General features: G+C 36.5%; 1 protein-coding gene and 1 long non-coding RNA gene across 32 annotated transcripts in view; one reads left to right on the top strand and one right to left on the bottom strand.

The window, feature by feature from the left end:
* Positions 1 to 25,227, top strand: part of LOC106170880 (uncharacterized) — a 54,277-nt gene that overhangs the window by 9,497 nt on the left and 19,553 nt on the right. The window contains exons 4-5 of one of the 31 annotated variants that reach the window (XM_013550880.2): positions 5,050 to 5,371; positions 13,749 to 13,905. The exons of 16 other annotated variants lie outside the window; for them this stretch is intronic. In XM_013550880.2, coding sequence (XP_013406334.2) covers positions 5,050 to 5,352 — 303 coding nt within the window. In that variant the 3' untranslated portion in view covers positions 5,353 to 5,371; positions 13,749 to 13,905. Of the gene's footprint in view, positions 1 to 2,627; positions 3,634 to 3,883; positions 4,431 to 4,499; positions 5,006 to 5,049; positions 5,372 to 13,748; positions 14,414 to 15,083; positions 17,311 to 17,715; positions 18,207 to 18,527; positions 19,827 to 19,978; positions 20,300 to 20,351; positions 20,982 to 21,412; positions 22,382 to 22,643; positions 23,396 to 23,445; positions 24,470 to 25,104; positions 25,158 to 25,227 lie in introns of those variants that run through there. 14 more of the 31 variants (XM_013550901.2, XM_013550889.2, XM_013550891.2 and 11 more) reach the window with 14 other exon arrangements.
* Positions 6,792 to 13,567, bottom strand: LOC147763739 (uncharacterized). The gene is made up of 2 exons (XR_015333043.1): positions 13,274 to 13,567; positions 6,792 to 12,344 (listed from the first exon to the last, which is right to left on the bottom strand). It is a non-coding gene; the product is annotated as an uncharacterized LOC147763739 (long non-coding RNA).

The raw sequence follows: 25,227 nt of genomic DNA, 5'->3' as shown, positions 1-25,227 counted from the left end.
GTTTCTAATTCGGGAACCGTTAATGCTAGAGACCCATTCTTTTTTGCATTTTGTAGAGCATGTAAAGCCCAACACTGGAGGTGGTCTCGGTTTTTTTGTATTCCATACGGTTTTCGAGTTACACTGTATCAAAAAGTACATATTGGTGGTAAAAGCAAAATGTGCAGTACGGTAATGGATAATAAATTTTGAACTCTGAAAAAATAAAACATAAGGCTTGGCAAAGCAGACAACTTGTGTTCAAAAATGACATTATTTCATCAAATTTGAACTTCTGAAACTTCAGAGCACCTCTTATTTCAAGAATTTTGACCAAAATGACATTTTCTTTATTTTAATTAATTTTTTCTGTACGAAATTTAAGGCACATTATGGTAACTCCAAAATTATAACATCTAGTCCCTTATATCTCCAAAACTGGCAGAGATAGGTCCATAGTTACTATTGAAGTTGAATAGGAAGTCATATACTGGCAATCTTACTATGACCTTGAAATTGACCTTTGACCTACTTTTCACCATGAACTGAACTTTGCAAATTTTTCTTCCCTTTTATCTCCAAAACTGGCAGAGATAGGTCCATAGTTACTATTGAACTTGAATAGGAAGTCATATACTGGCAATCTAAATGTGACCTTAAAATTGACCTTTGACCTACTTTACACCATGAACTGAATTTTGCAAATTTTGCTTTCCTTTTATCTCCAAAACTGGTAGAGATAGGTCCGTAGTTACTATTGAACTTGAATAGGAAGTCATATACTGGCAATCTATATGTGACATTAAAATTGACCTTTGACCTACTTTTCACCATGAACTGAATTTTGCAAATTTTGCTTTCCTTTTATCTCCAAAACTGGCTGAGATAGGTCCATAGTTACTATTGAACTTGAATAGGAAGTCATATACTGGCAATATAAATGTGACCTTGAAATTGACCTTTGACCTACTTTTCACCATAAACTGAACTTTGCAAAATTTGCTTCCCTTTTATCTCCAAAACTGGCAGAGATAGGTCCATAGTTACTATTGAACTTGAATAGGAAGTCATATACTGGCAATCTAAATGTGACCTTAAAATTGACCTTTGTCCTACTTTTCACCATAAACTGAACTTTGCAAATTTTGCTTCCCTTTTATCTCCAAAACTGGCAGAGATAGGTCCATAGTTACTTTTGAACTTGAATAGGAAGTCATATACTGGCAATCTAAATGTGACCTTGAAATTGACCTTTGACCCACTTTTCACCATGAACTAAATTTTGCAAATTTTGCTTCCCTTTTATCTCCAAAACTGGCAGAGATAGGTCCATAGTTACTATTGAACTTGAATAGGAAGTCATATACTGGCAATCTAAATGTGACCTTAAAATTGACCTTTGACCTACTTTTCACCATAAACTGAACTTTGCAAAATTTGCTTCCCTTTTATCTCCAAAACTGGCAGAGATAGGTCCATAGTTACTATTGAACTTGAATAGGAAGTCATATACTGGCAATCTAAATGTGACCTTAAAATTGACCTTTGACCTACTTTTCACCATAAACTGAACTTTGCAAAATTTGCTTCCCTTTTATCTCCAAAACTGGCAGAGATAGGTCCATAGTTACTATTGAACTTGAATAGGAAGTCATATACTGGCAATCTAAATGTGACCTTAAAATTGACCTTTGTCCTACTTTTCACCATAAACTGAACTTTGCAAATTTTGCTTCCCTTTTATCTCCAAAACTGGCAGAGATAGGTCCATAGTTACTATTGAACTTGAATAGGAAGTCATATACTGGCAATCTAAATGTGACCTTGAAATTGACCTTTGACCTACTTTTCACCATGAACTGAACTTTGCAAACTTTTCTTCCTTTTTATCTCCAAAACTGGCTGAGATAGGTCCATAGTTACTATTGAACTTGAATAGGAAGTCATATACTGGCAATCTAAATGTGACCTTGAAATTGACCTTTGACCTACTTTTCACCATGAACTAAATTTTGCAAATTTTGCTTCCCTTTTATCTCCAAAACTGGCTGAGATAGGTCCATAGTTACTATTGAACTTGAATAGGAAGTCCTATACTGGCAATCTAAGTGTGACCTTGAAATTGACCTTTGACTTACTTTTTATCATGAACTGAACTCTGTTTATTTCTTTCTCTTTTAACTTCAAACTTGACAGAGATAGGTCCATAGTTACTCTTGAACTTGAATAGGAAGTCATATACTGGCAATTTACTGTGACCTTGAAATTGACCCTTGACCTACCTTACGAAGAACTTAAATTTGATTGTACCATATACATTTTTTTGCAATAGTTTAAAAATTCTTGTTGATTGCATTTTTACAGCTTGTCAAGCACAAAACTGGTGGCTGTGTCCCTTATTTTGTGTATGTGGGGGTCTATACGAATGCGTTTGCTCCAGCTGGTGGTACAATATTTGGAGGCGGTATCGCCTCTCTGATCCTCTAGTTATTTTTAAATTCAAATTCAAAGTAGCATTAAAATGTCCAAATTGGACTAATGTTTTCTTTTATGTCTTGCACAGTTAGCACTGCTGAGCATCCACAAGTAAAATTTGATATATACTTAAAAACAGAATTTTCATAATGAGTTATTTTGTCCCTTTTTAGGTCACTCCCACAAAAACTTCTTCACAATATTTGGACAGCAAAATTCGACCCTATATTTGTTCCTTTTGTGGAACGAAATTCACACAGAAGTCATCATTGAACAGACACAGAAACAAGCACTTGAAGAAAGAATACAAGTGCTGTTTCTGTGACAAAACTACATATAGTGCAGACCTATTGCGCTACCATCTCAGAGCACATCACAAAATCAGTCGATGAGCCAAGATTTGTGGTGGAAAATATCAATTTTACTGATTTGGTCATTTTTTGGGAACTTCTGCATCAATTTACTGAAGCATGTTTTTATCAAGAATATTTGTCCTTCACTATGTTGATTTCTCACCAAACTCACTCAGTCAAATACTTCATGTTTTCAAGTTTTATTTTTCTTAGTGTTTGTGTTTGACAATAGAGACATTTCTGTTTGGTGGTTCTTGTCCTGAAGCTGTTCTTATGAATTGTAAGTCCAGATTTTAATTTACTGTCTTCAATTATTGAGATCTAGTAGTTACCTGTATGATAGAGTTGTCTTAGTTTTACAAATCATTTGTATTGTTTTTTTTTATTCTGAAAAGCATTCTGATCAATTTGTTTTCCCCACACATGTTCTGGTTTTACTTCTGCATTGTGTACAAGTCTTCCACACATTAAGAGTTTTTGCAAATGTTTGGGAGCCAATGAAATGCTGCAATGGTCATTTTGAAAGACAAAAAAATTAATTGAAGAGTTGAAGACCAGCAAATGTGTAAATTATGAATGTTTGTCAAAGTCTTTTTAGCCCCACACCCCATTTGAGTTTATTAACTTCTGTAGAGAGCCATTTGAGTTTATAAACTTCTGTAGAGAGGACTTTTGTCAATTTAATCATAGAGTACTGATAAAAAAGGAATAGCAACACAGCAGAGGAAAGTCAGTCAACAAATATAGCAAGGGCAATGTTAAATGAAGTGAAGTGCACATAGCCAGCCAATAATCAACTATAATTGATTAAAAAATACAGAAAATTGTACCTAGTTTGTGTTTGCTTCACCATTAAAGACTGACTTATGCAGGTCTCTCCTCATTTCCCATTTTAAAGCCATTTTCCAGTTCCCGCTGAACGAGTCAATACTTATATAAGTTGAAATAAATCCAAAATTGCTCTGTGATGCTGTGTGAGCACCTTACATACAGTTGCTTATATTTTTGAGGAGAAAAAAATATTCATTAGGGATCATTTGATATAAGTTAAGAGGCTTTGTCATTTCCTCTTGTAGATGGTTTCCAGGAAAGTAATTTGGCCAATCAAACTTAAGCAAAGCCCGTCGCCAAGGAGATCACTTGTTGCCAACATCCATCACCATTTTTGCTCTGTCTGTGGCCAAGGATTTGTGCAAAAGTCCACGCTAACAAGGCATATGAACAAGCATTTACAGAAAGAGTACAAGTGCCCTTATTGTGATAAAGTTGTATATCGGACAGATCTGCTTCAGTACCATTTGAAAACTAGACATAACATTCTGACGCCTGGTAGAAAGAAGTCTGCTGCTTCTGGAGAGAAACAGAAATGTTCTTGAACAATGCAGTTGGTACTTTAAGAGAAACAATATTTATTAGTCATGGTAAATAAAGGATTTGTACACACTTTTATTATCAATTGTAATTTTTCATTTAGAGCAATTGAAGAAGACATTGTAGCATATTCAGTATATTGGACTCTTTGGAAAAAGGTGATGCCTATCCGAATACAATTACTGTACTTCAGAGCACCTATAAACCATATATGCAAAATAAAAGAAGATTGTCTTTTAAAAAATTATAAAACTGTGTTACTGGGTATTGCCATGTAGACATTTTTGTCTCTGCATTTGTGTTTTGTTTCCCCACTTGCAGATACAATTCAGGGGTACTACAGCTGCAAGTAGAAGGGAGATGCTAAGATTTAAAAAGTTTGCCAGCCTTCGGAGACACTTTTGCTCTGTCTGTGGCCAGGGATTTGTGCAGAAATCGACCATGACCCGACATATGAACAAACACTTGAAAAAAGAATACAAATGTCCTCTGTGTAATAAGATTGTATATAGAAGTGACCTGTTACACAGACATCTGAAGTTTCAACATCATGCGATGTCTAATCCTGATGGCAGTAGAAAATGAAAATTATTTTAGAAATAGAGACTTGATGATCTGCAGAAGGTGCTCTTAGTGCTTTAGACTTCCATACCTGTTCCCTCTAAAGTAAATGGGACATTACAGAGTTCAAGAAAATTTTTCAGAGAATATTTGTTATTGGTGTTAAGTTGTTTTTCTTCTGCCAGAGAGACATTTGGTCAAACACTTTTGAGCACCTTGTAACATCCTTTGGCATGTTATAGCTATGATAGGGTCAGATAAAAGTCAATATCCAATTTTAGTATATTTCAAACTTGTTTCTTTGCCACAGATATCACCCAGAGGATTGTCTTTGTTTGCAAATGCCAGAGAGATTGCAATGCACGCAGAATTTGGCAAATTTCGCAGCCATTTTTGTACAGTCTGTGGGCAAGGGTTCGTGCAGAAATCTACATTGACCCGTCATATGAACAAACACTTGCACAAAGAATACAATTGTCCATTGTGCAATAGAACTTTCTATCGTAGCGACCATCTTCTACACCACCAGAAAAAGTGGCACAAAGAACACCCCATTTCCAAAAAGAGCAGACGTGCACACCAGAAGATTGGTGGGAAAGATAAATGCACCTAATCTATATGTGCAGCTTGTGGTGAGCTCCTGAGAAACTTTTGAGGAACTTATTGTTTCATGTTTACTTACTTAAAAAGCACAAACGCTGTGGAATGAAAAAAATGGCAACCTTTGTTTCTTCCTTTTAGATTTGAAGGCATATTTGATATTGTTAGTGAAACTTAAAGAAACTTAAGTTTTGTTTCCAATATTAAGGCAATGGTATGGATAATTAAAGCAGATTATCAGCAATCCAATTTTATTGGAGCATTGGCATTGCAAGGTCAAGGCTCTCATTCAAGCTATTCTCAAGAAAGGATTTAAGAATGGAAGGCAATATTTTTTTAGCACTGGTGTAAATACCTGAATGTATCTACAGATATTGCCAACTTTTGTGCACTGCAATAACATAAAATCTGCCTCCTTCAGGCCTAATAAACAGATTAGGTATATGTGAACTCAAACCTCAGATTTGTGAGCACAGATGCCCAAGTTAACAACTGGAGCCACAAATTAAGTAACTTTATCATTAGCTAAGACTTTATATTCATATATCAAATTTTTGTTCATTTTATGATCTAATGGTTGATAATGGATAAAGTAATGGGGCAATGGAGTCACTTCCTACGTAATGGATCGCGGTTCGCGAGCTGCCAATTACATAATATTATGTTGGATTACGCAAAGCTTAAAGCTTAACTCTGTAGATCATAAAAGGTGGGGATTACTTCCCGCCAATAAATTGAGTATCATAAATTTTGATACTAGGTAAGTGTTGAGAAATGAAAAGAAGCATGTGAGTTGAATGTAAACGGGGGACAGGGTTGGGTGGGAAAGTGAATAAACGAAGGTAGTAACTTACCCTTGATCGGTATTGATGTTATTTGGTGTTGACTTCTACTTACGCGCTTGTCATATTTGTCCGTGTGGCTGAGCTGTAAGCCAAAGAGTGTCTTCAGGAATGTGCACAAGATGCGTGGTCTCTGTCTTCCTCCGCACGTGATTCAAACCCGCGGCGCGATTGGCTAATAGTGCCATAAGGTTAAGTGGATGACGTAATGTTATTTACAGAGGCAGCTGTAGGAAGCGACTCGGGTAAAATCTTAGCTTGATAAATTAGATTATGGGCATGCAATAATCTTTATTTATCATTAGCTAAGACTTTATATTCATATATCAAATTTTTGTTCATTTTATGATCTAATGGTTGATAATGGATAAAGTAATGGGGCAATGGAGTCACTTCCTACGTAATGGATCGCGGTTCGCGAGCTGCCAATTACATAATATTATGTTGGATTACGCAAAGCTTAAAGCTTAACTCTGTAGATCATAAAAGGTGGGGATTACTTCCCGCCATAGAAAACTTATCGTAAAACCGAATGGTGAAGCTCGGTAAGTTTTCTGCCCCACCCAAAAATTTGTATAATGTGTAAAAATTGTAAGAAACAGGCTGAGAGTATCTTGTAAAATACAAATATGATTTAATGTCTATCAAAATGGAATACAGAATTACTATATAAATTATACAATTCAAAGATCTCCACTGTCTAAGACCTCTGGACCGAGGACCATGGAGGCATTTGGAAGCTGACCCATCAAGGTGATGGGAATATATCTATCAAATATGAATACTGAATCTCTATCCTAACTATGTAATTTTCTAGAACTTAAAAATCCCCACGAACCAAGACCCCTGGACCGAGGATCATGGAGGATTTTTTGGCATTTACACATCTAATTAGTAAGCAATCTGCATGACAGTGATTGTTCATGCTCAGTTTGTCTACGCTCCCGGACTAGTGAATCCAAGGCAAGAACGGTTAAGTGACAATTAATCCTTAATACTGACATTCTATAATATACATTATTCTATTGTTGAATACAATGGTCATGTGCATAAAATATTGGTGCCCAGATTTTGTGTATGGTCTCTGCTTAGTATATTGAATGAAAACATGATCTGGTTAAGTGGCACTTCCAGCCGCTATTGGTCTTAGCATATTGCAAGAAGACGTGACCTGATTAATTGACACTTCCAGTCGCTAGTGCCATAGCATATTGGAAGAAAATATGAACTGATTAATAGACACTTCTAGTCGCTAGTGCTAAGAATCTTAAATAATATAAAATTCATAAAATAGTTAAAACCGGAGGTATTTCATATATGTATCGGATCTCCATCTGCTTAGGAGTTTGATTCGAGTTTCCGACATGCTGCTACTTGCTGCAAGCGTAGCACCGCCAATGCGAAAGCTATGGCTTTTAATATTCAGGTGGGAGAGGTTAGCTGTCTTCACACCGTTGTCCAAGCATTTAATGAAATCCTGGGAGCGAACTGGGGATCCTTCAGCGTGAACGAAGAATTTATTGTCTATTGCTTGTGCTAGGGCGTAGGGATACATATTCAGAGACCCATCTCACAGGACATACCTTAGGCATCCTCTTGCGAATTATCACCGTGTGATTTGAGTTCTGACCTGCATGTTTAAAAGAAGGGAGATATAAGGTGATGGCACCTTCAGACTGATTCATCTTAACATTGCCCAGTTGAAGATGGTGGTCAGTTTCACTAGATACAACTTCACTTATCCCTAAGAGTCCAAAGAATGCAAGCGTAAACATGGCAGCCATTAAGTGTACTTTGTAGGCTGACTGCATACCGACGGTGAGGATCTGTATCAACATAAGTAGGATTGACAAAGTAACTGGGGACCTTGTGTCGCATGAGGGGTTTTTCTTCTCCAGGCCCCGAATTGTTTGTTTCACTATGAAAGCAGATGTTGAGTCCGAGATGCTTGCCATCTTGTATTTATAGCTTAACGCAGGGAGGTGTGTCCTGGTAAATGATGGCTTGTATCATTCACTTAGATAATGTACAAATAGGGTCGTCGCTGTTGGATCTGAAGGGAATGTTCTCAGGCCATTTTTTTTTTTTTTAATATATATAATAGATATAAATTCAATAAAAAGGTTCAATTTTGCTGTAAGTTCTCCTGGTGTTTGGACGTAGGGTGAGGATCTGCCAGTGGTTGCAGTCTTCTGAAGGCCTGTAAATTAGGCCGAGATAGGGCATTAGCAGCACAATTGTCCACGCCGGGTATGTGGGTGGCTCAAAAAATTTTTTGTTCTTTAAACAATGTAGAATAAGTTTTTTCAGTAGTAACATAATGGAATGATCCTTCGAGGTGCAATTGTTTAGAATGTAAATCAAGGCTTCATTGTTTGAAAAAATGGTTACTTTTTTGTTTTTCAAGTAATCTTCCCAAACAAAAAAGGGGGCAGACCTCCGGATGAGTCTGTGAAAATGAAAGCTACTGGGAACAAAGACCAATGATCATTATAGAGAAAGCTACGCCCATTTAAAGTTAGGAGGAATATCTGCCACGTAGAAAGGTCCGCACGGGCTTCATTGTTGAGACGGATTTTGTAGTGGGGTTGGGTTGTCCCAACATTGAGATTGATAAGCCGCCTTAAAAAGGGCCCTCCCGACCGGGATAATAAAGCAGCAAAAATCTTTAAGGCCGATGGTCGATAGGAGATCATGCAGTGCTATTTTCCTTTTGGATATGGACTAGTTCTAGGTAGTTTTTGATTTTTCCCAGGGGGCAAGCGTGCCTCCTGCAGTGAGGTGTCCAGTTCTATACCGGCAAAGGATATTACAATAGCTGGGGAATTATTATTATTATTATTATTATTTTTTTTTTTTTTTTTTTTTTTTTTTTTTTTTTTTTGTCTGATTGTGCTCCTATCAGCTGACAAAGATCTATGAAATGGTCAAGACGTTTTAGACATTCTTGTTTGGTTGGGGACAGGATGAGGAAATCATCCAGCAAGTATAGGATATCAGGTATCCGACACTTGTTTTTAGCTATCCATTCTATGGTCGAACTAAAGGTTTTCGAATTTTTAACAACAAGAGCGTAAGCCCATGGGTAATTTTTTGTCAAAATAGTACTGTGATTTTAAGGAGAAACCCATTAGAAACAAAAGTCTTTGTAATGTGAGAATTCTAAATGGTTCTGGATGTTTGCTTTAGCCAGGTAGGCATCTTTTCCTATGGATTTAGCCAGTTGAATAGCATCAGAGGCATTGGCATACGAAACGTTGCCGATTTGTCCTTAATGCCATCGTTGACGGAGTAGTGTTTCGGGGAGGAAAGATTATGTATGAAACAGAGCTTTCCTGGGGTCTTTTTGGGGACAACATAAATTGGGGACGTGACGAAGAATGGGGGGTGGGGGTGTGGAGAATGAGCTCCCAATACGTGCTGCTTCAATTTCTGTGCCAAATTTTTTTTTTTATTTTTTTTTTTTTTATTTTTTTTTTTTATTATTATTATTATTTTTTTTTTTTTTTTTTTTTTTTTTTTTAAAAACCCTTCCACCAGATAATAAGAAATGTGGGGGTTATAGCCTGCAAGTAAGTTTTCTAAGATTTGATACTTAACAGGTGTCGTAATATTGTCGACAATGGGAAAGGAGGATTCGTTGATTGTTATTATGACTTGCATAGGATTATGTTAGCCTTTTGTTAAATTTGGGTCTATCTCAAATTTTGTCTCAATTTTGAGTTGACGTGGTAATCTATATTAGTTCTTGGAATTTGCTTCTCTAAATGAAGAAAGGAAGTATAGACTCCATATGGCAGAGGTGAGAGGGATAGAAGAGCCCTGCCAGCTCAAAAGAGGAAAGCATAAGGAAGTGTATTAACAGAAATAAATGATTAATTGATAATCTGGTTCAATGAGATGTACGGAACAGCGTATGCGAATGCTAGCCATTCAGTTTTACAAATTGCAGAATCTATTTTTAGGCCAATTGCTAGTTAAAGGTACCCGTAGCAATGTATAGTGCTTGTTATCGTAATATTAATTCATTATTGAAAAAGTTGCAAATAATGTATAATATGTTGGCAAGTTAACTTGCTGTAGGTGCACAAGTATGTGATAGAGGCGGACAAGTATATGTCCAGGTATAAAAAATTAAGGCATAAGCAATTGTAAGCAAACAAGATAATAACTATTGTCTACATATGTCATGTAGCTGTGCCATCCTTTAAGCTGGTTGAATGCGGCCACGCATTGCGGCCCAAGACTATGTTGGTGCGACATAGGTAAGAGTAAAGCGACTACGTGCTGCAGTCTTTTGTACAGCCATTTTTTGCACTTGGCTTAGGTAAGAGTAAAGCGGCTACGTGCTGCAGCCTTTTGTACAGCCTTTTTTTGCATTTGGCTTAATGCAGCCACGCATTGTGGCCCCAAAATACAGTAAATAAGAGTAAAGCGGCTACGTGCTACAGCCTTTTGTATAAATAAGAGAAAGCGGCCTTGTGATGGGCCCATTGGCAGAAATCAATGGCGAAGTAAATGTATGTGAATGTAACTATAAAACAAGTATCAATCAAGCTATAGCGTGTTTGCATTTGGTGTAATGCGGCCACGCGTTGTGGCCCCAAAATACAGTAAATTAGAGTAAAGCGGCTACGTGCTACAGCCTTTTGTACAAATAAGAGAAAGCGGCCTTGTGATGGGCCCATTGGCAGAAATCAATGGCGAAGTAAATGTATGTGAATGTAACTATAAAACAAGTATCAATCAAGCTATAGCGTGTTTGCGATTTGGTGTAATGCGGCCAAGCGTTGTGGCCCCAAAATACAGTAAATTAGAGTAAAGCGGCTACGTGCTACATCCATTTGTACAAATAAGAGAAAGCGGCCTTATGATGGGCCCATTGGCAGAAATCAATGGCGAAGTAAATGTATATGAATGTAACTATAAATCAAATATCAATCAAGCTATAGCGTGTTTGCACTTGGTATAATGCTGCCACACGTTGTGGCCCAGGCTCTATTAATGCCTCATAAGCAAAAGAAAAGCGGCAGCATGCTGTAGCCCTTAAAGTAAACGAGAGAAAGCGGTTGTATGATGGGCCCACTGGTGGATATCAATGTCATTCGCACAACAATTGTTGAATGCACAGCATAAGCTTAGGCTACTCTTACGCATAAGTTGGTAAATATGGTGGTGAGTCAATGGCTAAGTAATTGTACGTGAATGTAACTATAGATCAAGTATAAATCGAGCTGTAGCGTGTATGCACCTGGCATAATGAGGCCACGCATTGTGGCCCAGGCTGTATCGATGTATCATAAGTAATAGAAAAGCAGTAACATGTTGTAGCCCTTATAGTCACAAGAGAAAGCAGCCGCCTGATGGGCTCACTGGTCGAGATCAAAGTCGTTCGCATACCAATTGTTGAAGGCACATCGTAAGCTTAAGCTACTCATATACATAAGTCGGTAAATATGGTGGCGAGTCAATGGCGAAGTAAACGTATGTGAATGTAACTATAAATCAAGCTATAGCATGTTTGCATTTGGTTTAAAGCGGCCATGCGTTTTAGCCCGATCTGTATTTATGCAGTTTAAGTAATAGAAAAGCGGCAACATGCTGTAGCCTCGGAAAGATCATCATAGCATACGAGTGCCTAACTCATTCATGTGTACCCCTTCTTGACGGATTGTTCTCCCATTGTTCGGTGGCACCCACATGCCGAAGAAAGTGGACCTTAGCCTGTCCCTGTAAGGTCTTATTCAGTTGCCTGACACATTCGTAATAACTGTCCTGGTCAGCTTTCGTTGGGAGATATCCGCAGCTGGGCGCAGATCGAAATAGGAGCTGTCCCAGAAAATCACAGCATCTGGATTTAAGTCCTGAATGCATAGGTTGAGTGATACTATCTTGCTTGTAATTTGTTGCGCATCGAAGGGGGGGCGGGGGGCTCGCACATAATTTCCACCCAATTGAAGGAGGTTCTAGGAGGTCATTCTGGGAAGTCATCACTGGACAGAAAATGGCCCAATCGGGCTCCACTTTTTCCATAGCCATTGAACACTAAACCCTCCTGGATGGGGGTTGAGATTTGGAGGGGCTTCCTGTTCTAATCCTCTAATAAGACTGCGACCAGTTATCATAATTTCCATATTAAGGAAACTTAAAGGCATGCAACTATCTGAAACATAATAAATTAGGGTAAAGGCAAGGCATTACCAGCCCCTAATAAAGCTTATGGTATTAAGAATCTAGCAATATAGAGATAAAAAAGGGGGGGGGGGGGGTGAGCAGATGTGATCCCTCAACGTTAGTTAACATTAGTTAATAGTGAACTTTTTACAATTGTTATAATTATACACTGTAATAAATATTCTTAAAACACTGTATAAGTAGTAATCCATAGTGCTGTATAACTATTTATTTATCCATCTATTTGTAGTATAGAGGGCTAACAAATGTAACTGTCATATTTAATGCTCGAATAAATTATTATTATTATTAATAATCCTAGATCTGGATGTATAAAATTTTTGCTTCTCCCAGGGTGTCGAGGCATCAAAGCATATATTTGACCACCCGGCATGTGCAAGCAATTAATGATTACGTAAGCGTATCCGGAGGCGCCATGTTGTCCGGTACAGGATGCAGCCGAACAAAAGTGAATGTTTTCCCACGACTCACGGTGGTAGGAGAAGATAGGGAATTGCATATACTACCATTAAACGCATAATTCATTCGTAACTGTCTGTACGAGTAACACCTAACCATAAGAATCTTATTGTGTCAATTAGTCGATATCAACTAACAATTTAGGAGTCCGCCATTTTGACTCGCTTCGATGCGTAGAACGTACAGAAACTGGCCATTTTATCGGAAGTTATAACTAATCGGGTCGTTTTCTTTGTTTCCTAAGCAAAGTTTACCGTTAAAGAAATAGAAAAGTACTTAGCTGTACCTATTACCAAGGGTGTGTAACAGGAAACAAATACATATGAACCAGCGAAACTCGTGCTACTCATGTTATTCGTGTTGTAGCTAATAAGCGCCGTGTGACGACATAAAGCTCGTGAAAGAGCGTAAAGTGAATAAACGAAGGTAGTAACTTACCCTTGATCGGTATTGATGTTATTTGGTGTTGACTTCTACTTACGCGCTTGTCATATTTGTCCGTGTGGCTGAGCTGTAAGCCAAAGAGTGTCTTCAGGAATGTGCACAAGATGCGTGGTCTCTGTCTTCCTCCGCACGTGATTCAAACCCGCGGCGCGATTGGCTAATAGTGCCATAAGGTTAAGTGGATGACGTAATGTTATTTACAGAGGCAGCTGTAGGAAGCGACTCGGGTAAAATCTTAGCTTGATAAATTAGATTATGGGCATGCAATAATCTTTATGAATGTTAAATTAGTAGACACAAGCACAGTGTTATGACACTCAAAATGCTCTGTCGCTGTGTTTGAATCTACTAATTTTACGTAATTTGTGGCTCGAGTCATAAATTTGGGTATTCGTGCTCCCAAATCTAAGGTTCATGATAGCATACGGTTATGAGGCCTGATCCTCATCCTCTGCTTGCTTCTTTGTAGGAGAGCAACTTGGAGGATCTTGTTTGCTCAATATGCACTAGGAGGTTTTCCACACGAGGGAACTTAAAAAGACACCTTTCCATTCAGCATTCATCAATAACTCAGCAATGTCCATGGTGTGGAGTGAAGTGCAAACGTACAGACTACCTAAAACATCACATGCGTACCATCTGTAGAGCTAGGTTTGCAAGTGGGAAGAATGATCATTATTTGGAGAAAGTTACATGATGAGTAACTGTGAATGAATTTACATCTAAGCTAAGCAGCTATATAGAGAATTAATATGATGAAACCACAGAAGTTTGGAAATGGGATCTATGAACATTTTGTTTTGTAGTAAATGGTATATTTGTAATGAGATAAAAATGATGTAGAGAGTGATTTTATTGGATGTGTGTAATTGCTAAATATTGCTCTAATGTAGTGACTATGGCACCTGCTGTCAGATGTCAAATAAACTAATTGACTATCAGTCTATCATTATTGACTTCTTGACTATGACTTCCTAGCAAAATTAAGCCAGGAATAACAACTGAAAGAGATCTGAGTTATATTAAGGAGAAGTTATAAAAGAAGTAATTGTGTATGTGCTAGTAATGGCTGTCCAAAAATTATGTTTAAACACAGTTCATGTGTAATAAATTGATAATTGAAGCAGATTTTAATTGGGTGTTTTACAGCGCTGTTAGTTGGTTTAGTCTATTTGCCAACATTTTGCAACATACATCAGAAAAACTATTGAGTGAGATTATATGTGGGGATGTTTTGCATATTTGCAAGGTTTCATCAATTTCTGAAGCATTTTCGGTGAAAACAAATTTGATAATTTTAGTCATTGGCTATTGAATATAACAATTTTTTTCATTTATTATTTAAGAATTGCACCTGGGGGTATATACAGGCACTGCATAATTATTGTACTGTTTTGTCTCTTGATGAAAGGAACAAATACATTTTACAATATATATGTTATTTGTGCGTTTTGGGTTTATTCACATGTAGGGAAACCCGATTGGGCTTGATCTATGTGATGTCATATTTTTAATTGCTGAACTTTTGAACTTGAACTAAAGTCATATGTGAAGTGACACCAAAATAAGAGGAGAAAAGTTTTTGAGGGCAGGGGGGAGGACTTTTTAGTCATGCTCCATCACCATGACTGACATGTAAAAGGAAGGCTGAAGGTGGGGTGTGGACTGTCGCCCTCTCCTGAAGCCTACCCTTTACCCCAACAGAATGTGCTTTTGCTTCTGACTGGTTAATAAAATAGTGTTTTGGAACAATAGAAAGTTGAATGGTGCATAAGCCTTTATATCATATCTTGCCCTCTTACAGGAGGATGGAGACCTTTTCTGCACAGTTTGTCACAAACAATTTTCACAACGAAGCAATTTAAGGCGCCATATGGCAAGTCAGCATAATGTACAGAAGAGAAACTGCCCCTGGTGCGGAGTTGCTTACACATGCAGATACTACCTTCAGCGCCATCTACGCCGTCACTGTAGAGGAAAAAATCCTAAAAAAAGATTTTAGCTTTTCGATCACAATCTGTTTTGAAGAAGAACAGGAGTACATGGAAGACAAGATTGGAAAATACATATGTTATGTGGTCAGATTATATACATGATACAGTATTAGATCAATCTACATCTAACCATGTTGGACTTCTGGATTGATTATGATATGAACAAAAAATTAGTTTGCTGTCAAATACTCAGTTAAAACACGCTTTGAAGCTGAAAGGATCTTTTTCAAAAATATCTACTACTACTACTACTACTACAAAAAAAAAAAAAAAAAAAATACAATATTGAAATTGAGACTTAAGCATGTAAATTGTGTATAGTTCAAATTATTAAAAATTCCTCTCCTTATTGGGGAGTATTCAATCAGTACCTGTAGAAAAGAGTCGCATGGTCTGGAAGTGGATAATTTTTATGTTGTAAACTTGGTGGCTATAGTGGGTTTTATATATTAAGAACACTCACCGTGAGATTTACAGTATAGAGTGTACCAGAGGCCAGCAAAGTGATAACATCAATCCAATACATACATAGTTCATCTATGGACTCACAGTACAGGGAAGAGCATAGAATTAACCAGAGACATAATTATGAGTATCTGGGGAAAAATCAATCTGTGGCCCAAGTAGAGACTGAGATAGAGATAGAATTTTTTTTGCTCGGGCAAATCACTTTCTTTTCATCACTTTTTTCTCCAGATGGTTAAAATTTCACTTAAACAAGTCAGAATATATGTTGTTATGCAATAGGCTAGTTTTTGAAGGCTATGGTGAAAAATTATACTGAACAAAAATATAAACGCACGAAAGAATATGTAGATTTATTTTCATATATGGAACTAGAGTATATAGCCAAAAATAACAGCATATTTTTCTCGACAAATAGACATCACTTTGATAGCATTAGGGGAAGTTTAAATGCATAGTCCAAGAGTTAGGGCATCAAATACACCATGGGGGTCAACATCCTGAGTTCACAGATGCCATTAAATTTGTGCAGAGCAGTACACCAGCGGTGCATGGACATCACTAAGTTGTCAGTAGAGGCCTAAAGGATATTATCCCATTCCTCCTGGAGTGCTACTCGCAGTTGGCAAACATTCTCCAGAGCTGGAACATGATGGCTGAATTCCACAGGTGTTTGTTGGGCGACATGGTGCATGAGGGTGGTTCCTAATGCTACCAGTGTCTCTGAAGCGCGTTCCCAGACGTTCCCAGACGGCTGACAGTGGAATGATGCACATTCAGGCATGCTGCAACTTCTGTTACTGACAAGCCAGCATTGAGCATGCTGATGGCATGCTCCCTCATGGTTCCAGACATCTGTGGCATGTTGACAAGTGGCAGAAATACACATTTTGGTGTGTCCTTTTATTGCCTAGACGGCAGAGAGTGTCTGTGTATTGGTCTTGCAGATTGACCTCTATTCCCTCATGCTCCATTAGTCTTATGGGTGTAAAAACTGAACCTTTGAGTATACTCACGGGGAGCGGCCAAGTGAAACCAGACCACTATAATTGATCAAAACAAATCCATCAGTTCACAAATAAACCATCAACCTGGGCATATTTCATGATTATCCATTTCAACTGACCATTTTAGTTTTGTGCGTTTATATTTTTGTTCAGTATACAGGCCTACCCAACTACCAGACTCAGCACCGAATGATCCTGAATTCACCGGTATATCAGACCACACTACCCGTTTTGAAGGTGTGTCAGATCGCATTACACAGTATCAGACGCGACACCGCGTCATCTTGCCTAGTACGCGATGTGATAGTGACGATTCTCAGCGGGGTTGAAAAGCATTGCATCACCACTCAAAATTTGTTCAGGGATTGATCCTGTGTAATGCGATCCGACACACTCCTTGAAAATGGGTAGTGTGGTCTGATCTACCGGTGAATTCAGGATCATTCGGTGCCGAGTCTGGTAGTTGGGTAGGCCTGAGTATAGATGGACCTACAAGTAGCCATATTTGATTTCTGGGCTGAATAGTTTTCCCTTGTCAGCAAATAAATGAATTTCTTGCAAAATATGCAGTACTGATTTGAGTTAACTAATAAGTTCATAAACTTCTATACTGAAGATTCATCCAATACAGGAGAGTTATAAGTCAAATACAGAGGGGCAAAAATGAAGTCAACATCTTTCTGAAAAGATATTACATACATGTACACTGTCCTAATTATACAATGTTTTCTTGGAATAAAGAATAATAAAACGAAATGTTAGGAATGCTTTCTACAATGCAGACTATAGGAGATGTCTGGCCTTTAGTCATTTATATATACAATGAAGTGTAGTGGAAACCATTTGTAGCACCTGTCTGGAAACCTACCTGTGAGCTGAGTTGTAAAATAAAATGGAAGCTTCAGATCTTTTAAGATACTCTTAAGATTCTGTTGATGTCTTTTTAAGATGAAATCCTTCTCTTCTGTAGGCAGCCAGTAAGATGAAAGCAGGAGAAAACAAGGCAGAGTTAAAGGGTGTTAAACATTATCTGAAATGCCCATTCTGTCAATACTCATCAAATAGAAACTATAATCTGAAAGGACACATTAAGAGGATGCACAATGTTGAAGTCAAATGAACTAGAAGTGGCAGCAGGTTGTCTGAGTTTATGGAATAAGGGGCCTGTTTGAAAGGGCAGAAGAGCTTTGTCACATACATTTGATTATCAAAAATTTTAAATTTTATTTTTAAAAAATTAGGTACAGTAGATATCAAAGTTTGTAGCTAAATTGAAAATATGCTTTGTGACCTAAGCATCCTTTTTATTATAGGTACTCTACCTTTTTAGCAGCAGTAGTATTTAAGAAGTCAATAGCTATTGAGGTGTTTAATTCGTATAATGATGTTTTTATAACAGTTAGATCTATAAAAAGAAATGTTTTATGAGAAGAAGTTGATCAATAAAACATTTTATCCTTGTGACCTCATTTGAAAGTGATAGCCCCAGTATCAAGTCATCTACAAATGTGATAGAATGTAAAAGGAGATACAATTAATTCCAGATCAATCTACTTTTGGAAACTAATTTATTTATTTATTTATTTATTTATTTAATTATGCTTCTGTGTAACACACAGTTAGGTTCATAATACAGTGATGTTTTTACTCGGAATAGAAAATTTACTTATGCACCAGTGACAAGACTTACATGAAGGCATATTCCAAAATCTTAATAGTAAGTAGTCATACAGTTGTCATAAGATGTTTTCAGTGAAGATTTTTTTCTATTCGTTTGTTTAGACTCCCATACCCTTTGTTCACTGTTCCCTACCTCTGCATAGGACGCAGTTTAAAGATGAAGATTCCACTCGGCATTTGCAGTTAAAGACTCCGAAGAAATTGAAATGCCCACATTGCCATTATCAGTCAAATCGAAACTATAACCTTAAACGTCACATAACTATGATTCATAAAACAGGAGAGTTGGCCTCAATACACACTGATGATAAGTCAACTGCAGTTGAATAAATGTATTCCTTTGGATTCACTCTATCTGAAGCAGAAATGGCAAAACTTTGGCAGCACTGATCAGGGAGGCAAACATTTCTGCAATCCAAGTCTAGAGATGGGTACATTACAGCCAAAGTCTGGGGCTAATATTAAAATTTAATTTAAATGGCATTATGCAATATTATAGAATCATGGTTAGGAGATAGCTATGGTCTTAATAATGATATTGTCTCAAGAAAGCTACATGAGGTTTCAACATAGAATGGTTTGAGTTTTTGTGGACCCAACTGTTATCATTATTTTTATTTTTCATATTTTGAAATAGACAGGTATTATCATTATAACTTTTTTCTCAGACAATTGCTATTTAAAGAAATAATTTTTGGTCACTGTATTTTAAAGAAATTTAAGACAATATTAAAGACTTGAACCACCAGCGATTCCTATTCAATGAACTGTTGTATTTGTCTAATTTACTTGATGGCATATGATCTTGTAGATTTTTACTATTGTTGTTGTTGACATATGTAAGTTTTGCTTGAGATTATTGTCTTGTTTTCTCGAACCTTGTGAAAGATTTTCTTGCATACTATCTCCAGTGTATCATATCACGTAACATTTACAGAAAAATTACCTCAATTAGATTGTATAAGGGGCACTTGAAGAAATATACCTGAAAAGCACAATGTATTGATTTAACTCATGGCAAGAGAACTATGAAGTGACGATGAACATTAGCAAAACAGATGTTAAGGATTTTTTTTCTTTTTTGAGGGGGCTGGGAGGAGAGAAGTGAATCCAACAAATATCTTACAGTTAAATAAAAAAAATTGAAAGATTGAGGAAAAAAGGAATGGCCCAATTTAAAAAAAAAGCTGTATAATTTAAAGCTTTTGTGGCACCAGCCTGGCATGTATGTGTGGATTCCAGAAAGTTAAGCTGGGTTCATTAGTTTTTTAGCTACACTGTTCATTTTCAAAAGCAGCTTAGACAGCTATTAAGGGTGCTTTAAACCTTGGACAAAGAGTCAAAATGTATTTTTTTAAAAAAAGTATCTTCTGAAATGTTAATAAATTACTATTTTAATAAGTATCTTTTTATCCGCAATGCTGAAAAATTGACTATTAATAGAGCTATTTTCTAGGTGACTTGCTGGAAATCCTATGACAAATATAGATATACCAATAACAAAAATCTAATCATAAATGAGTCTCTTACAACTTTTTTTTATCCTGCATTAGGTTTCTTTAAGTCAATTTATGTCTGCTGACGGGTGGTACTGCTGTCGCCAGTGTCCGAAAAAATATGCCCAGGCTTGTGGACTCTCTCGCCATTTAATGCACTATCATAAAAAGGACACACCAGTATTTGATTGTGATGTCTGTGGGAAAGCTTACCTGAGGAAGGATTCTTTAAAGAGACACAAGTTGTTAAGTCACAACTGCTGATAACAGAAGTTTATAGGAACATAAAAGTTTCAAATTTAAAAATAATTTTGGAGCTAATTGGCCAAGTGACATATCTGTGAGTGCTTTGGTTAGTTTTAATTCTGTGGCCCTGAAAAGGGCAGAACAGCTACATTAAAACAAATAAAGGTTCTTTTGTTGTTTGTAGGATATTGGACAGAAAACACAGTCATCAGGGAGGGTTCAGTGCCCATTGTGTCCTAAAAGTTTTCTACGCAGACAACATTTTCTTCGCCACATGAACATCCACAAAAAGTTAACTTTTGATTGTAATGGGTGTGGCAAACATTTTTCTCGTAAAGATGTTCTAAAAGTTCACCAACAAAAGTGTTTGTATATCAATTCTTTGTTACTTAGAAGATAAATTGGACAGTTTTCATATGGATCAGAAAGAGAGAACTTGTTCTAGTTTTTTACCCATTCATGGCTGTTCAGATACAAAGAAAACAGTGCAAAGAGTTTTGTTCTGTTCATTTTTGCTTACACACATTTGCTATGAGCCATGGAGCATTAAGACTATACAACCTGTTTAAAATTATTCTATTTTGCCATTCGTAGACTTGTAAGTTCTGTAAGCTACTTTAAAACTGCTATTTTTTAACCAGCAGGAGATATTTTCCTACATATTAATGTTTGTAATAGAGTTTTGCTAATAAAACTATTCATGTTTATAAATACAACTGCAGCTGCTGCTTTGGTCTAGACATGGAGTTCAAAGAAAAAGATTGAGATGAATTCTGTAAAGATTTAAATTATGTGTAAACTTATTGGTTTTAGGCACAGTCAAATTAAAATCCAGCTGGGAAACGTTATTGTAAACAGCCATATAATATGATGTACAATAATCCACTTCTATGACAGCTGCCCTGTTATAAATTTAGATGTGTGTGTGTGTGTGTGTGTGTGTGTGTGTGTATGTGTGTGTGTGTAAACCTCTATCTTGAAAAGTGTAACAGATCTTTGACTTCTGAAAAGTGTAACAGATCTATGACTTCCAATTTTTAGTTTGTGGTTTATTGTGAAAGTCGCGTAACACTTGCATCAGTCGACATTTTAAACCTCTTTTTCAAACCACTGTTTATCAACCCATGCATACAACCAGCACACAAGGCTGATAAAATAGGTTGGCTTGGGCCTGTGATAACTGTGAACAGAGAATTTCATTGATGTTAGGTTTGCCGGCAAAAAAAGTGTTATTTTCTTTGTTAGGTTGCCTTTAACAGAAGAAAATGCCCACACTGCCAATTTAGTGCAGATAGAATTGCCCATGTAAAACGTCACATAATATCATTTCATGGGGACAACTCCAATCAGATACAATTTGCACATCGATGCAATGTGTGTGCCAAACCGTTTGACAGTAAATTTGGACTGCGCTACCACCTTTCTTCGGCGCATGGAGCGCAAGGGAATTACGAATGTGAGCATTGTGGGAAGAGGTTTGTTATTCGTCAGTTGTATCAGGAACATTTAGACTATCATTCCAATGTTCAGCGTCACACGTGTCATGATTGTGACCAAGGGTTCAGGAGGAGAGAAGCTCTGCGACGCCACATTACTAAGGTCCACTGCAAGAAGCCGATGCCTTGTACCAAATGCCCAGAGATATATTCCTCCATTGAAGCCCTGCAGGCTCATATGTCAGATGATCATAGTTGATATTCACTTCTTAAAGTTAATTTTCAGAATTACTTTCTATAAACACAAGTTGATATGTTGTGAACTTGGTTTAACAAGTTTACTGTAATGAATTCACCTGTGACTAAAATTTGATGGGTGAAATTGTCTTGTAGTAAACTCAGTGAAACAACCTAGACTGGCTTACCTGGCCAAATTTCCATGATGAAATATATCATGTACGTTTTTGAACACAGCTGTATTGTTTATCTCATCCCCAACTTTTCTGGAAATACAGTTGGTATATGTTCTTTTTTAACAATCATACATTTCTTTTCTTTTTCTTTGTTCTTTTTTTAGTAACAAAAAGTTACTTAGCTCTCACAGACTGTACCTGCTTGTGTTTTGAATAATGAAATTTTGTATGTTTATGAAGTATTCTCCTATGTCAGTGATGATGAAAGGGATTTTTTCACTGTAATGAAGAAAATCCTTATCATATTTTCATAGTTGGAATTATGGTTATGTATATCAACATTTATATGGAGTCTATTAAAAAAATGTGCAGCAATTATTATTGGAAATCGGTATTTTTCTTCCTGATTATTGTTCAAATACCTGTTTCCTAATCTAGAATTTGAAAAATTTGCCAATTTCTTCATTTGTAAATCTTAAAAAGAAAACCATATAAAGTGTACTTATTCAAAATACCTCTTTGTCAAGCTAAAATATGAACAAAACTGGCATGAGTATTCGTAAAGAGAAAATCACCATTTATTGTGTATATAAGTATCAATTTTTCCAACTGTTTTCTCCTTTTTAGAACAAAGAAGATTTCTCCTGTAATAGATGTGACAAGGAATTTAATAATAGGGCTAATCTACGCCGCCATCAACGAGAAAGTCACGAGGCACAGCGTTTTCGCTGTGCTTACTGCCAACATAATGCAAAACGTATTGCCTACATGAGGCACCACTTGCAGGAAAAGCACCAAATAAGGGTGAACCCAGGAAGAAAACAAATTGCAAAACACATTATCAAATTTACATCTGGGACAAATAATTAGTAGAAAAATAACAATATAAAATCTCAAAAAAAAGAAGGATTACATGAGAACAATTTAGGCAAGCAGATGGTCAAGTTACTGTCTGGAACTATTGCTTTGTAGAAAACGGCAACATTTGCAAGTCATAGAATGGGATGGTGAAATCACTGACTAGTTTTTTGATAATGATATTTTAAGTAGCACTCCCATTATGAACCATGTTGTAAGAAGTTTTTTATATGTTTATGTATGTATACAATGGTATGTTTTATAGTTGCATGTATAAAATATAACATTTTATGGTTTTAAGCAGGATTTTAAAAAATTGTGAGTCGAAATAAATTTCAATAGCATTACAGGATATTTAGGTTTGTCCCAATGATAAAAACCTGAATAGATAGCACAACAAAATTAAAATTGCTAATCCAAAAGACAGCTGTCCAGTTATGTGGCCTAATTGTATAACAGTATAATTAGACAACCTCTGAGCACCTACAGATCCATTTTAATAAATTAATTTCGCCAACATGCATCAGGACTCTTGACCATTCACTTGGTTAAACCCATGTGTATTTTGCAGATACCTGGTGAAACAAACTGGTGTGAACTTTGCAAGAAAGCCTTCTCAAACAGACATTCTTGCATTCGTCACATGAGAGAAGTGCACATGAAGCGGCGATATGAATGTAAATACTGCAAGAGAAAACTGTCACGATTAAAAGCTGTATATGAGCATCTTAAAAGCGATCATTCTGTTAACTCCACGTCTGACGATTGGGAAAAGCATGTACTTTTAGTCAAAAATTCTCTAATGGAGGATTGCAATATTTAGAGCTCCACTCCCCGTTCTACGGCTCACTTGATGTAAGGAAAAGATTGTACCACCACCCCTCTTCCTCAAAAGAGAGCAGGCTATATAGCCCACCATAGCTTATCTACCATACCAAAATGTTCAGTAACAATAAAAAGACTAAGACAGAAAACTAGAGCTTTTAAAACTTACATTAAAGCATGTTGTTCAGTCTGGTCAGTTTTGGCTCAGAATGTCAGCCTTTAATTCCTTTCTTTTTTACTTCAGTGCCCAGAGAGCACAACTTACATTGTGGCTTCTTTGCAACCACACAAATGAAATGTGCACAGAATTGTTTTGTAACTGATAATAACTGATGTTGACTGATTATATTTCGGATAATTTGTCTCACTGAATATTTGATATCTACTTTAATTTCTAAGGTCATGATATTTGATACTGGTATTTATGAGTTACAATGTCAAATATATTTTGGAGACAGTTCATTAGTGGGGCTGTCTAATAAAAGAGGCTTTGATTGGCCAAATGTTAAACAACCAATATCCTGTGTAGGTTATTTGATTGGCATGGATGATAGTGTAAATGTCTGTGGGTATATTTGTGATGGAGGCATAAAGTCATATTTGAGCATCTTAAAAATTAAAAATGATCATCTAGATATGACATTTGGAAAAAGCACTTTTTGTCATAAATGTAATTAATTTAAGTATAGAGTGGAGAGCCAAATGAAACATCTAGAATATATAAATGCCTACATTTTTTGCATATGAATAAATTCTCTTTGTTTTTGTTCTCTTTTTCTTTTGTATTTTGATCCTTTTGTATATTTTTTAATCTTGTTTTTATTTAATATACATTCAATGTGTTAAAAAACACCGACTTTTGGCTCTTGGAGGGATGTGGTGCCTCTTGAATTCCGCATAGCATATGGCTCTTTGGTCCTGTTTTTCCATGGTTTCATGTTAGATATGAAAATGAGAATCACTAGATAAATGCAGCACATTCGAAACCAACCTAAAGATTAATGCAGTAGCTTCCACACTCTGTCTGTAAATGTAATTTGATTATTTTATGATGCATTATTCAAATATGAACTTATTAATAATAATTCATTTGCAATTTTGAAAAATTGCCATGACTTCTACTGCCATTTATCTTTAAGTTTCCACAGTGCTCCTGAAAATGTGATATCAGTGAACAAGAGCTTCTTTGTATTTTGTAAGGAAAAAAATGTGGAAACTGGAGCCACTGAATGCCAATCATCACTTTTTATAGGTATATGCTTTTTAATTCGGAGTAATTGTTTTATACTGGTCTAGATTGATATGGCATCAGTTTTGTTGCAAGAGACCTGGTTTTGTCTCAAATGGATGTTTGACAGGCTTGTTGGACAGGTTGAAAGCCAGTGTTTTCTTTGCTTTCTTGCAGGCATCCAAGGTACCGGGAAGGTGTCCATATTGCAACAAAACTTTTAATCGTTGGTATGATGTCTCTCGCCATGTGAAAGAAGTGCACAGTGGACAGAAAATACAGTGTCCACTTTGCAATAAG

This window comes from Lingula anatina, chromosome 2 (genome assembly GCF_051362555.1).
Source record: "Lingula anatina isolate TDL-2025a chromosome 2, LinAna3.0, whole genome shotgun sequence".
Lineage (NCBI taxonomy): Eukaryota > Metazoa > Brachiopoda > Lingulata > Lingulida > Lingulidae > Lingula > Lingula anatina.
Note: the sequence above shows the minus strand (reverse complement) of the source record. Positions and strands in the feature narration are given on the sequence as shown.